The sequence below is a fragment of the Onthophagus taurus genome, chromosome 3 (genome assembly GCF_036711975.1).
Source record: "Onthophagus taurus isolate NC chromosome 3, IU_Otau_3.0, whole genome shotgun sequence".
Taxonomy (NCBI): Eukaryota; Metazoa; Arthropoda; class Insecta; order Coleoptera; family Scarabaeidae; genus Onthophagus; species Onthophagus taurus.
The window spans coordinates 3,408,248-3,422,108 of NC_091968.1; the positions used below are offsets into that span (position 1 = coordinate 3,408,248).

The 13,861-nt window shown below is 36.1% G+C and overlaps 1 protein-coding gene across 1 annotated transcript; it reads right to left on the reverse strand.

The window, feature by feature from the left end:
• Positions 1-5,417: 5,417 nt before the first annotated feature.
• On the reverse strand, positions 5,418-13,830 carry LOC111429573 (anoctamin-5-like). The gene is made up of 9 exons (XM_023065516.2): positions 13,273-13,830; positions 12,799-13,215; positions 12,500-12,748; positions 7,044-7,170; positions 6,815-6,985; positions 6,330-6,759; positions 6,075-6,280; positions 5,739-6,014; positions 5,418-5,687 (listed from the first exon to the last, which is right to left on the reverse strand). Exons 1-9 carry the CDS (start codon positions 13,674-13,676, stop codon positions 5,547-5,549), a joined length of 2,421 nt encoding a protein of 806 aa, XP_022921284.1. The 5' UTR covers positions 13,677-13,830; the 3' UTR covers positions 5,418-5,546.
• Positions 13,831-13,861: the final 31 nt, after the last annotated feature.

The following is a 13,861-nucleotide window of genomic DNA, read 5'->3' on the forward strand; positions in this document are numbered from 1 at the left end:
CAATGTGACCAGTAGAAATATTGCAGTATCGCAGTATGATACTCATTTGTTCAGTACGTCTTACATCTCTGGTGCAACCAAGCATGATGGCATAATATTATGCTTGTTTTATTCTGTGCATAATTTCTCCAATAACTGAATCAGACGTTAATACAATTAATTTATTTTGGATATCATGACTCAAATGATGTGAACAAGTTATACCAATGTTTTAGGGACTCTCTAATCAATTTTTCATTTTCCATATTTATCGTTAGTCCATGTTTAATTCCTTTGTATAGTTCCACCCATTTAAACATGAACTCAATGTATCCTTGAGTCTGGTCGTGACTTTGCAATATTCTTCATAAATCTTTCCAGTCACAACATACTTCTTTTATTATTTGTACCTTTATACCTAGAACTAGAATCATTTGGTTTTAGCTGCAAGTCTCTAAAGACGGCTAAACCCGAATGATTCTAGTTCTAGGTATAGTGTTAGTTCTAGTTTTACACTTGCACTGTCATTAGAACTAACATTAGACCTAGAACTAGAAACATTAGGGTCTCATAAGACGGCTAAAGCCGAATGATTCTAGTTCTAGGTCTTGCGTTAATTCTGGTAATAGTGTCAGTGTAAAACTAGAACTAACACTAGACCTAGAACTAGAAAGTATCGGGTTTAGCCGTGCGTCTTCGTCTTCAAACTTTAGAAAAAATTAATATTTTGAACTTGGGGATTACATAAACCATAAAAAAGATGAGCAAATCACACGACATTTGGAAAACTGACCTTTAACCATAACTATCATAAACTCGTTTCTAAAAAGTATATTATGGGAATTCCCTAAAAGTTTGACAATTTTCTCGTTTAAATGGAGTTCAATGCTATCTTTTGATACAAGTATTACATACTTATGCACCACGCAAAACAAATATGTAACAGCTACACATTTAGCTGCATTCTAGTTTTAGGTTTAGTGTTAGTTCTAATTTTACATTAGCACTGTTAGTATGTAGAACTAACACTGTACCTAGAAGTTCCTAGAACTAGAATCATTTGGGTTTAGCCGCACGTCTGTAAAGACGGCTAAATCTGGGTATCCGGAGCATAATACAGAAAAACTTTAACTACAAAAGTTGTAGCAAATTGTACTCTTAACACAATGGTCTGTAACATTTTTGCTCCCAGATGCATCAATGTGGAGAATTTTTCAAAAATATGAAAATTAGAAGAGTGTTAAAAGAAATCGGCATCGGGAGCATAATACAGAAAAGCTTTAACTACAAAAGTTGTAGCAAACTTTACCATTAACACAATGGTATGTAATATTTTTGCTTCCAGATGCATCAATGTGGAGAATTTTTCAAAAATATGATAATTAGAAGAGTGTTAAATAAAATCGGAATTCGGAGCATAATACAGAAAAACTTTAACTACAAAAGTTGTAGCAAATTGTACCCTTAACACAATAGTCTGTAACATTTCTGCTCCCAGATGCAGCAATGTGGAGAATTTTTCAAAAATATGAAAATTAGAAGAGTGTTAAAAGAAATCGGTATCGGGAGCATAATACAGAAAAGCTTTAACTACAAAAGTTGTAGCAAACTTTACCATTACCACAATGGTTTGTAACATTTTTGCTCCCAGATGCATCAATGTAGAGAATTTTTCAAAAATATGAAAATTAGAAGAGTGTTAAAAGAAATAAAACTTTTACTACAAAAGTTGTAGCAAATTGTACCCTTAAGACAATAGTCTGTAACATTTCTGCTCCCAGATGCATCAATGTGGAGAATTTTTCAAAAATATGAAAATTAGAAGAGTGTTAAAAGAAATCGGTATCGGGAGCATAATACAGAAAAGCTTTAACTACAAAAGTTGTAGCAAACTTTACCATTAACACAATGGTATGTAATATTTTTGCTTCCAGATGCATCAATGTGGAGAATTTTTCAAAAATATGATAATTAGAAGAGTGTTAAATAAAATCGGAATTCGGAGCATAATACAGAAAAACTTTAACTACAAAAGTTGTAGCAAATTGTACCCTTAACACAATAGTCTGTAACATTTCTGCTCCCAGATGCAGCAATGTGGAGAATTTTTCAAAAATATGAAAATTAGAAGAGTGTTAAAAGAAATCGGTATCGGGAGCATAATACAGAAAAGCTTTAACTACAAAAGTTGTAGCAAACTTTACCATTAACACAATGGTTTGTAACATTTTTGCTCCCAGATGCATCAATGTAGAGAATTTTTCAAAAATATGAAAATTAGAAGAGTGTTAAAAGAAATCGGTATCGGGAGCATAATACAGAAAAGCTTTAACTACAAAAGTTGTAGCAAACTTTACCATTAATACAATGGTTTGTAACATTTTTGCTCCTAGATGCATCAATGTAGAGAATTTTTCAAAGATATGAGAACTAGAAGAGTTAAAAAAAGTCGGTATCCGGAGCATAATACAGAAAAACTTTAACTACAAAAGTTTTAGGAAATTGTACCCTCAACACAATAGTCTGTAACATTTCTGCACCCAGATGCATCAATGTGGAGAATTTTTCAAAAATATGAAAATTAGAAGAGTGTTAAAAGAAATCGGTATCGGGAGCATAATACAGAAAAGCTTTAACTACAAAAGTTGTAGCAAACTTTACCATTAAAACAATGGTTTGTAACATTTTTGCTCCCAGATGCATCAATGTAGAGAATTTTTCAAAAATATGAGAACTAGAAGAGTGTTAAAAAAAGTCATCGGTATCCGGAGCATAATACAGAAAAACTTTAACTACAAAAGTTGTAGCAAATTGTACCCTAGCACAATAGTCTGTAATGAATTTTTCAAAAATATGAAAATTAGAAGAGTGTCATTATACAGAAAAACTTTAACTACAAAAGTTGTAGCAAATTGTACTCTTAACGAATGATTCTAGTTCTAGGTATAGTGTTAGTTCTAGTTTTACACTTATACTTTCACAGAACTAACATTAGACCTAGAATTAGAAATATTCGGGTTTAACCGTGCATCTCATAAAACGGCTAAAGCCGAATGATTCTAGTTCTAGGTCTTGTGTTAGTTCTAGTGATAGAGCTATTGCAAAACTAGATTCAACACTAGACCAAGAACTAGAATCATTCGGCTTTAGCCGTTTTATGAGATGCACGGTTAAACCCGAATATTTCTAATTCTAGGTCTAATGTTAGTTCTGTGAAAGTATAAGTGTAAAACTAGAACTAACACTATACCTAGAACTAGAATCATTCGTTAAGAGTACAATTTGCTACAACTTTTGTAGTTAAAGTTTTTCTGTATAATGACACTCTTCTAATTTTCATATTTTTGAAAAATTCATTACAGACTATTGTGCTAGGGTACAATTTGCTACAACTTTTGTAGTTAAAGTTTTTCTGTATTATGCTCCGGATACCGATGACTTTTTTTAACACTCTTCTAGTTCTCATATTTTTGAAAAATTCTCTACATTGATGCATCTGGGAGCAAAAATGTTACAAACCATTGTTTTAATGGTAAAGTTTGCTACAACTTTTGTAGTTAAAGCTTTTCTGTATTATGCTCCCGATACCGATTTCTTTTAACACTCTTCTAATTTTCATATTTTTGAAAAATTCTCCACATTGATGCATCTGGGTGCAGAAATGTTACAGACTATTGTGTTGAGGGTACAATTTCCTAAAACTTTTGTAGTTAAAGTTTTTCTGTATTATGCTCCGGATACCGACTTTTTTTAACTCTTCTAGTTCTCATATCTTTGAAAAATTCTCTACATTGATGCATCTAGGAGCAAAAATGTTACAAACCATTGTATTAATGGTAAAGTTTGCTACAACTTTTGTAGTTAAAGCTTTTCTGTATTATGCTCCCGATACCGATTTCTTTTAACACTCTTCTAATTTTCATATTTTTGAAAAATTCTCTACATTGATGCATCTGGGAGCAAAAATGTTACAAACCATTGTGGTAATGGTAAAGTTTGCTACAACTTTTGTAGTTAAAGCTTTTCTGTATTATGCTCCCGATACCGATTTCTTTTAACACTCTTCTAATTTTCATATTTTTGAAAAATTCTCCACATTGCTGCATCTGGGAGCAGAAATGTTACAGACTATTGTGTTAAGGGTACAATTTGCTACAACTTTTGTAGTTAAAGTTTTTCTGTATTATGCTCCGAATTCCGATTTTATTTAACACTCTTCTAATTATCATATTTTTGAAAAATTCTCCACATTGATGCATCTGGAAGCAAAAATATTACATACCATTGTGTTAATGGTAAAGTTTGCTACAACTTTTGTAGTTAAAGCTTTTCTGTATTATGCTCCCGATGCCGATTTCTTTTAACACTCTTCTAATTTTCATATTTTTGAAAAATTCTCCACATTGATGCATCTGGGAGCAAAAATGTTACAGACCATTGTGTTAAGAGTACAATTTGCTACAACTTTTGTAGTTAAAGTTTTTCTGTATTATGCTCCGGATACCCAGATTTAGCCGTCTTTACAGACGTGCGGCTAAACCCAAATGATTCTAGTTCTAGGAACTTCTAGGTACAGTGTTAGTTTTACATACTAACAGTGCTAATGTAAAATTAGAACTAACACTAAACCTAAAACTAGAATGCAGCTAAATGTGTAGCTGTTACATATTTGTTTTGCGTGGTGCATAAGTATGTAATACTTGTATCAAAAGATAGCATTGAACTCCATTTAAACGAGAAAATTGTCAAACTTTTAGGGAATTCCCATAATATACTTTTTAGAAACGAGTTTATGATAGTTATGGTTAAAGGTCAGTTTTCCAAATGTCGTGTGATTTGCTCATCATTAGACCTAGAATTAGAAATATTCGGGTTTAACCGTGCATCTCATAAAACGGCTAAAGCCGAATGATTCTAGTTCTTGGTCTAGTGTTGAATCTAGTTTTGCAATAGCTCTATCACTAGAACTAACACAAGACCTAGAACTAGAATCATTCGGGTTTAGCCGTCTTGAGAGATGTGCGGCTAAACGCGATACTTTCAGTTCTAGGTCTAGTGTTAGTTCTAGTTTCAGTTCAATAAAAATATACAACATAGTGATATCTTATGCTAATTAGCACTACTTCTCACTGTCTCTAGAACTAACATTAGACCTAGAATTAGAAACATTCGGGTTTAACCGTGCATCTCATAAAACGGCCAAAGCCGAATGATTCTAGTATTAGTTCCATAAAAATATGCAATATAGTGATATTTTATGCTAACTACCTATCACCTGCCAGCCGTCTTAAGAGAGGTACGGGTAAACAGAATGTTTCTAGTTCTAGGTCTAGTGTTAGTTCTAGTTTCATCGTTATTCAGTGTTAGATTGTTGTATATTTTTCATTAAACTGAAACTACCCGGTATAATTGAAAGTTTCTAATCTTGATATTTTTGATTTAAACTTTTATTATTTTTTTTTATTTTTGATTTTTACTACATTTATATCGTCTTAAAACTATCCAATATAAAGGACTACGCTTTTTATCTATTTCTTTAAAAAGATAATGTATAAACCCAATTATAATCAATCTCCTCCTTCATCGCCAATTTTCTTATAATTCTCTTTAACCAATTTCAAATTTTCATGTTCCATCATCTGTTGTATAGACACAGGAATATCCGGGATACTATAGGCTATAATACTTGTTATGGCAAGAACAACATGCTAAAAGTTTACGTATTTTATATCATTATATGTTTCTATTAATTTTGTTACCTCAAATATAATAATAAAGGCCATAACCCATGTAATTTCGTGCCAAAAAGCGCCGCTAAGTATGTATTTATCCGGGTCATCTGGTGGATACCTCAAAGATGGGTATCTACACGTTTGAGGTTGGTTCGGAATGTTCTTGATGGAAGATGGGATTGATGATGGGTAGTCGCTCGTGTTGAATATAGAGAATCTATTTTCGTAATATGGGAGATGTGTGTCCGAGTGAGTGTAAATTGCTGTTGGAACAAATGTCATTGTCCATCCAATAACAATGGCCTTAAAATAAAATAAAAATATGTACATATTTTTATGAATTTTATTTTTTTTAATACGTACGTTTGTAACTACTCCCAAATGAGTCATTGCCATAAAAACTTGCATCCAAGCGCCGATTCCGTTCACACAAATCGGAATTGGTCTTCTATAGTTTCTTAAAAGTTGCACTGCGTTGTTCCTAATCTCCACCAATGTATGCAAAAGGACAATTAATGGCGCTAAAGGTTGCGCAGATGAAAAGAACGTTATATATCCATATTGGATCGCTAAAAAACTTAATTTAATTCAATTTATATCCCAATTAACTATATTTACCAATTTCTTTGTATTCATTAATTAAAAAAAATCTTGACGTCTTCTTTAAGTAATATTCTTGTTCATACGGTGGTAATTCACCGTTATAATCATGAATCATTTTGTATTTTCTAACAATTACCCTGATATAGGTCACCAAAAAATTGACTAAATCTTTAAGTACACATTTTGTGAGTAAAACCACAAAAATATGAATGCAAAGGTGTTCCGCACATCCGGTGGGATCGCAACGCCCCGAAGCATGATAATCTTCACTTTCATGGCCCGGATAATATGCATAACGATGCTTAACAAACGCAATGTAAACAGCGACACCGAAGCTGTTGACGAAAGTCAAAAAATAAATTTTTAAAATATATGAGTTATCGTATTCCTGTTCGGTTCTTGGATTTTCAAATCTAACCAACCAAACCGCTATGTATTTGTAAACCTGAAAAAAGGAAATTACTTTTTTGTCCATTCCGAAAAAAACTTTGATACTTTACAAAGTCAAAAATAATCATTAGTAGAACACTTAGGAGTGACGATGTTGTTTTAGCTCCTATCACGTGATATTTATTTGAAGAATCAAATTGACTTTGGGCTAATGTTAACGAAACGACTGAGTCGTTAAATTTTATTGTTACAATAACGATTCCTAAAATTGAAATCCCCCCCTAAAAGAAACATTAATGTTAATTTTAACGATAAAATTTTTATGTTAAAACTTTAAACCATTGCTGCCAGAGCCAAAATGCTTAAAAAAGAGTGGCAAATATGAACAGCTGTATCTTCATAAGGCTCCCATTCCCCTGTAATCGGCGATAATTTCCTTAAAGTTGCTGAAGTTTCGTATTGGGGCCTAAAATTTATTTTTAATCTCATTTAAAGTACAGTAAAACCTCGATAGACGCGCTCATAGATAGAATCTAAGTTGGGTTATTCCCCAAGTTGCTCTATTTCATGTTCATCGGGGTATTCCCCGAGCTGTTTATACGGTGTATAAATCAAGGATAGTACTAATTGTTGGGCTAAACCCGAATATTTCTGGTTCTAGGTCTAGTCAAGGTAGATGAATATAAGGTATGTAAACTGCAATGCCAGAGGGAAGGATGACAGACACAAAACGAGGGATAGAAACTGTTGGGAATACCAGATAGCGGCGGAGTTAGCGAAGAGAAGTATTAATTATGAGGACATGAAGAGAGGGCAGAAAGGGAGGGAGCGGATAACCGACTGTGAGGGGGAGGTGAGGGCACTTTATCGAAAAACTAGATGGGGGAGGGGAGAATCCAGAGAAGAGCGAGGGCAGTTCTGGGAGTATTTGAAGGGATTTGAGTTGATTTGTATGGTGGAGACCTGGGTTGATGAAAGAGAGTGGGCAAAGATTGAGGGAAAGATACCAGAAGGGTATAGCTGGGATTGCGTGCTTGCAGAGAGGAGAAGTAAGATTAATTAAGAGTTTATTGTATACAATAATCTGTCTACAATTCTATAATGCTTTACATTATTAATGAGAGGAGAAGTAAGAGAGGAAGAGCGTAGCCGGGGGTATTACAAGGTGGGGCAGAATGCAGTCCCCAGTTTCAAAAAATTACTGTAGGACGCCCAGACGGAATAGAGGGGTGGGGCAGGTGCCGTTAGGTAGGGGGAACAATACCGTTATCAATATCCACCATGCCGAGATCAGGTGAGCAACGGGGCTTTGTTGTGGAGACGTTCTTTAAAAACGGGGAAAGTGTTGTGGCGATGCAGAGGGCTTAAAACCTAAAACCACTCGGAATTGGATCAATAATGTAAGGGCGACAGGATCTGCAGTTCCTAAAAAACCCGTTGGGCGATCTAAAAGTGTGCGAACACCCGAAAACATCACGGCACTAAGAGCCACAATTGAATCTTCAACCCGATTTGCGCGAAAACATGCTACTGCGCTTCAAATATCATCCAGATCTGTAAGGCGAATCTTACATTCAGACCTTCACCTGCACCACTACAAGATGATGTGTGCACAGGAATTGAGTGCACAAGACTTTGTGAAACGTAGAGACGCTTGCAATGCAATCCTAACTGCTGTACCCCCCGGTACTGTTGTGTGGACTGAATTTCGCAAGATATACTGGGAAGATTGGCCGAAAACTTCATTGAAGGACTTAATATGTGTATTGCTCGCCAAGGCCTTCACTTGGACGATATTATTTTTAAAACATCGTGAAAAAAAAACGGTATTATATGTACTTTCGAATAATAAAACCTTTTTTATTTATCTCAAACCGTTGTCTTACAATTAACCCTTCAAAATCAGGGACTACATTGTGCCCCACCCTGTATAACAGGAATAGCGAGGGGAATTACGGAGGAGAGTAAGACGGAGGGGAGATGGAGGCAGAAAGGAATGGTAAAAAGGCAAATCAAGCTAGAGGGAGAGAAGATGCAGATAGTCACAGTATATAGCAAGGCAATGAAAGAGACAATGGGATGATATGACAGAGGAGGAGAAGGAGGGATGTCTGATTATTGGAGGGGACTTTAATGCAAGAATAGAGGAAGAAGGGAGAAGAGGGGAGGTGGGGGATGAGGAAGAGGGGCGACGGTCCCAGGATAAGATTCTGAATGGAGAAGGAAGGGAGATGCTGAGGTGGGTAGAGGAGAGGAGATGGGAGATACTGAATGGGAATAGGGAGGAAGGAGATGAAGGGGAATATATACGGGTGCAAGAGGTGTGTCCGTGATAGATTATGTGGTAGTGAACCAATAAATGTGGGAGATGATAGAAACATTTAGGGTTGGGACGTTGGTAGAGTCGGATTACCAGCCTCTAGAAGTGTGAATAAAGGGATCGAGGGGAAGAAGGAACAGAAAGATAATGGAACATAGTGGAAAATACATTAGGGTAGATTGGTCGAAAGAGGGGATAGAACATTATAGGGGAAAGTTGGCAAGCTGGGGTTAAAGGGTGGAGGGGACTGACGGGCTGAATGAACTAATTGAGGTGGTTAGGGAGGCCACGTTGAAGAAAGAGAGTGGGCGACGGGAGGTTAGACTGGGAAGGAACTAATGGTGGGATAGGGAATGCAGAGAGGCCAAGAGAGAAGCTAGAAGGAAATTGAGACAGTGGTAGAGACGGGAGGTAGAGATAGATAGATATATAGAGGTCAGGAGAAAATACAAAGAAGAGGGAGCTGAAGCAAAGGGAGGCTGAGAAGATTAAGGAGTTGAAAGAGGAAAATGAGGTATAGAGATACTTAAAGAGGATGAGGAAGGGAAGAGAGGAAATCAACAGAGATATACAAATGACTGAATGGAGAACCTACTTCATGGGATTGTTGGGAGGGGCGGAAGAGAGAAGACTGGGGGAGGAAGAACGAGGGGTGCAAGGAGGAGAAGAGATAACACTGGAAGAAATGGAAGCAGTGTAGAGGGAACTGAAGAGTGGAAGGGTGCCAGGAGGGGATGAGATCCAGAATGAGGCATGGTTGGAGGCGACGGAGACAGTGAAGAAGAAGCTATGGAAGATAATAAACGACGTATGGATAGGGGAGAGGTTTCCGAACAGGTGGAGGATGGGGATAATATTCCCACTGTATAAAAGGGGGGATTAAAAGGGTGGTGAATTATAGAGGCATCACCCTGTTGGACACAACTTTCAAAATTTATGCAAAGATACTGCTGGGGAGGTTGGAAGACGAAATGGAGAGGGGGGAATTGTTGCCGGATGGGCAGGCGGGATTCAGGAAGGGAAGAGGGGCAATTGACAATATACACATACTGAAACAGCTAGTACATAAGGAGTTGAACAAGAAGGGAGAAAAGTTCTATGGATTGTTTATTGACCTAAAGGCTGCATTCGATAATGTGGATAGAGAAAAGTTGTGGGAGGAAATGAGGATGAGAGGTATCAGAGACCAACTGATAGAGAGTGTAAAGGAGATGTATAGGGAGATGATGGCCAAGGTTAAAATGGGGGAAGAGTTAAGCGAGGTATTCTTGACGACAAAGGGATTGAGACCGGGGTGCCCGCGTAATCCCACACTATTTGCAATATACAGTGTGTCCCAGGATAGATGTTACAAGAGGTATAATGATTTAAAAATTTTTGAATTTTATTTTAAGGCTGAGGAATTAAGCCCTGCTTAGTGTGGAGAGAATTATAAGTATATTTTCATATTTTGTAAATCACCTCGGCCTTGATACTGAAGCGAAAACTATTTTGAGTTCTGGTAAAGTAAGCTTTTTGTTCATGATACGGCAAAATATCATTAAGAAAAGTTGTTTAGAATGAAAAATTATGCAACTATGCAAAATTTCAGAAAGATCTACCTACATTGATTAAACCACCATATTTTAGATTAGATCAGAGTGAAGAAAAAAAAAAGCAATGAAAAATGCTATGAAAAAAAAATGACTTAAGTAGTCGCAAATATTCACAAATAAATTGTATTTTCCCTCAGTTTTAGTTCAAATTTCAAATATTATACAATATTTATGTTATTTAAACTAAAATGTGATGGTTCAACCAAAGTAGATAGATCCTTCTGAAATATTGTATAAGACCATAATTTCTCATTTTGAACAACTTTTCTTAATAAAATTTTTCCGTATCATGATCAAAAAGATTACTTTACGTAAACTAAAAATAGTTTTCGATTCATTGTCAAGGCCGCCTTTGTTTTCAAAATATGAAAATATTCTTAAAATTCTCTTCACACCAAGCAGGGCTTAATTCCTTAGCCTCAAAATAAATTTCAAAAATTTTTCAGTCATTATACCTCTTGTAACATCTATTCTGGGACACCTGTATACGGCAGACTTGGAAAGGAGACTTGTGAAGGGGCAAATGGGTAGAGTGGTGATAGGAGAAACAAAGGTGCACGCCTTGGCGTATGCAGACGATTTGGTGGTCGTGGCTAGAGAAGCGGTGGAGATGAAGGAGATGATGACGTCTCTGGAAAGATATTTTAAGGCGAAGGGGTTGGAGGTAAACGTTGAGAAAACAAAGATAATGAAGTTCTGCAAAGGGAGGAGAAGAAAGATGGAAGAATGGAGGTGACAGGAAAGAGAGATAGAGCAAGTGAAAGAGTACACGTACCTGGGATATTGGTTCGCGGAAAGTAATAAGGACGGGGCGCACGTGAGGGTGATGGGACAGGTTTGGGGATGGAGGGAAAGAACTTTTGGGAAGGACGTGGGAAAAAGAAAGGTTATGTTTGATAGCTTGGTAAGGAGCACAACGATGTACGGCACAGAAGTATGCGGATGGAGAGAACAAGGATTGCTGGAGGATATACAAACACGGTATTGGAGATGGCAAGGGTGACTCCAGATCGGGATCAATGTGGGGATTAAAATATCGGGTTTAGCCGTGCGTCTGAAGAGTTTTACACCAGCTTTGTCGCTAAAACTAACACAAGATCTAGAACTAGAATCATTCGGGTTTAGCCGCACGTCTTTCAAGACGGCTAAACCCGAATGTTTCTAGTTCTCGATTTAATGTTAACTGTAGTTTTACACTGGCACTATCACTAGAACTAACACAAGACCTAGAACTAGAATCATTCGGGTTTAGCCGTCTTAAGAGACGTGCAGCTAAACCCGAATGTTTCTAGTTCTGGGTCTAATGTTAGTTGTAGTTGTATACTAGCACTATCACTAGAACTAACACTAGACCTAGAACTAGAATCATTCCGGTTTAGCCGTCTTGAGAGATGTGCGGCTAAATCCGAATGTTTCTAGTTCTAGGTCTAGTGATAGTTCTAGTTTTATAACAGCTCTATCACTAGAACTAACACAAGACCTAGAACTGGAATCATTCGGGTTTAACCGTCTTAAGAGACGTGTGGTTAAACCCGAATGTTTCTAGTTCTCGGTCTTATGTTAGTTCTAGTTTCGCACTATCACTAGAATTAACACAAGACCTACATCTAGAATCATTCGGGTTTAGCCGTCTTGAGAGACGTGCGGCTAAATCCGAATGTTTCTAGTTCTCGGTCTAATATTAGTTCAAATTTTACACTGGCACTATCACTAGAACTAGGACAAGACCTAGAACTAGAATCATTCGGGTTTAACCGTCTTGAGAGACGTGTGGTTAAACCCGAATGTTTCTAGTTCTCGCTCTATTGTCTAATATTACTTCTATTGACAGTGGCCGTTATATCGAGATTTAACAGTTTCTTAATTTTGATTTTTCCAACCTTACGCTCGTATTAACGTGAGCCGAATAAACGTTCCATTGATAAGCCAAAGAAGATTGTTGCCTCTTCCACATTTCAAAAGAAACGGTACTCCAAATCGAAATCAAAATTCCATAAACAACCGTCGTTTGATTATCAATCATGTGATTAAAATTTGCAACGTGACAAGAGTATTTTAAAGAAGTATAATTGCAAACATCATGAACGCAAGTCGGACACAAAACCATATCGCTATTGCAAACTTCCTCGCTAAAATAAAAAATTGATTATTACATATTAAAAGAAATAAGATAATTTACGATTTGAAATTATTCGAGGTGTACATGCTAATAATTCCAAAAAGAAACGTTGCAATTCCAAGGCAAGAGGCCGGAATTAACATTTTAGCAAAATGATTTAAATAGGCGAAATAAAATCCAACTTCAGCGCCGTAATAATTTTGAATTAAAAACGTGGGTTGTCCTGAAAAGATGTAACTCCACGATCCCCAAAACGTTTTTAAAAGGAAAATATCGGTGACTCCTTTCGCATCGAGAGTGTGATAACTTCGCTCGTGGGTTGGATATATTGTTTGAAGCGTTCCTTGACTTAATAAACGATTTATTCCAACATCATCATCGTCAAAACCATACTTTGCAAATTTTAATATTTGATACATAATTTGAATTTTTTCTGAAACCGTTATATCCCGATTTTTTATGTTCCCCATACTTCGACTAAAAAATAAAAAGAATAATTAATTAGAAATATTTTTTAAATAAATTTGCACTAACGAAACTTTAGCGTTTCCTAAATTTTTATGCGAGCTTGTCAAAACTTTTCTCATATAACCTTCTCTTTCATCGGTCTCTTGAAAAAACGGATTCTCACAATGTAAAGGTATACCCAAACTTGGGGCATATTTTCGTAGGACTTCTTGATCGCCGGTGATTTTAACAAAAACCAAACTTCGGTGAGTTAAAGATTGAACGCTATCGATTACTAAACCACTCTTTTGAAGACTCTCTAAGAAAAATTTGATTCGACTTCGTTTCAATGAGGCCATCATGTCGTGTTTTGTATACGCTAACATAAGCAACACTTCATCCGATTCGTAATCTTTTCCAGTTGGATCGCGTATTGGTAAATCGAACTGTTCATCTTCAGCGAGGGCATTTTTCTTAGAAAACAAAACCATGTTGTGTAAATTATTGAACTAAAATGGAGACAAAAATAACGAAGTTTCAATATTAAAGAAATTGATGTTAGCGTAATGTCAAATTCTTTTATATACTGAAATTGTCTGATAAAAACCAATCGGATCTCTCTTTTTATTTAAAATCATATCTTAGATATGTAAGAAAATTCACCGAAAGTTGTCAT

Excerpts from the sequence above, each read along its gene's own strand:
- LOC111429573 (XM_023065516.2), bottom strand. The coding sequence starts at position 13,676 with ATGGTTTTGTTTTCTAAGAAAAATGCCCTCGCTGAAGATGAACAGTTC. Across the intron at positions 13,216-13,272 it reads TTAGGAAACGCTAAAGTTTC|TCGAAGTATGGGGAACATAA; the intron begins GTTAGTGCAAAT and ends TTTATTTTTTAG. Across the intron at positions 5,688-5,738 it reads CCTTTATTATTATATTTGAG|CATGTTGTTCTTGCCATAAC; the intron begins GTAACAAAATTA and ends GTAAACTTTTAG.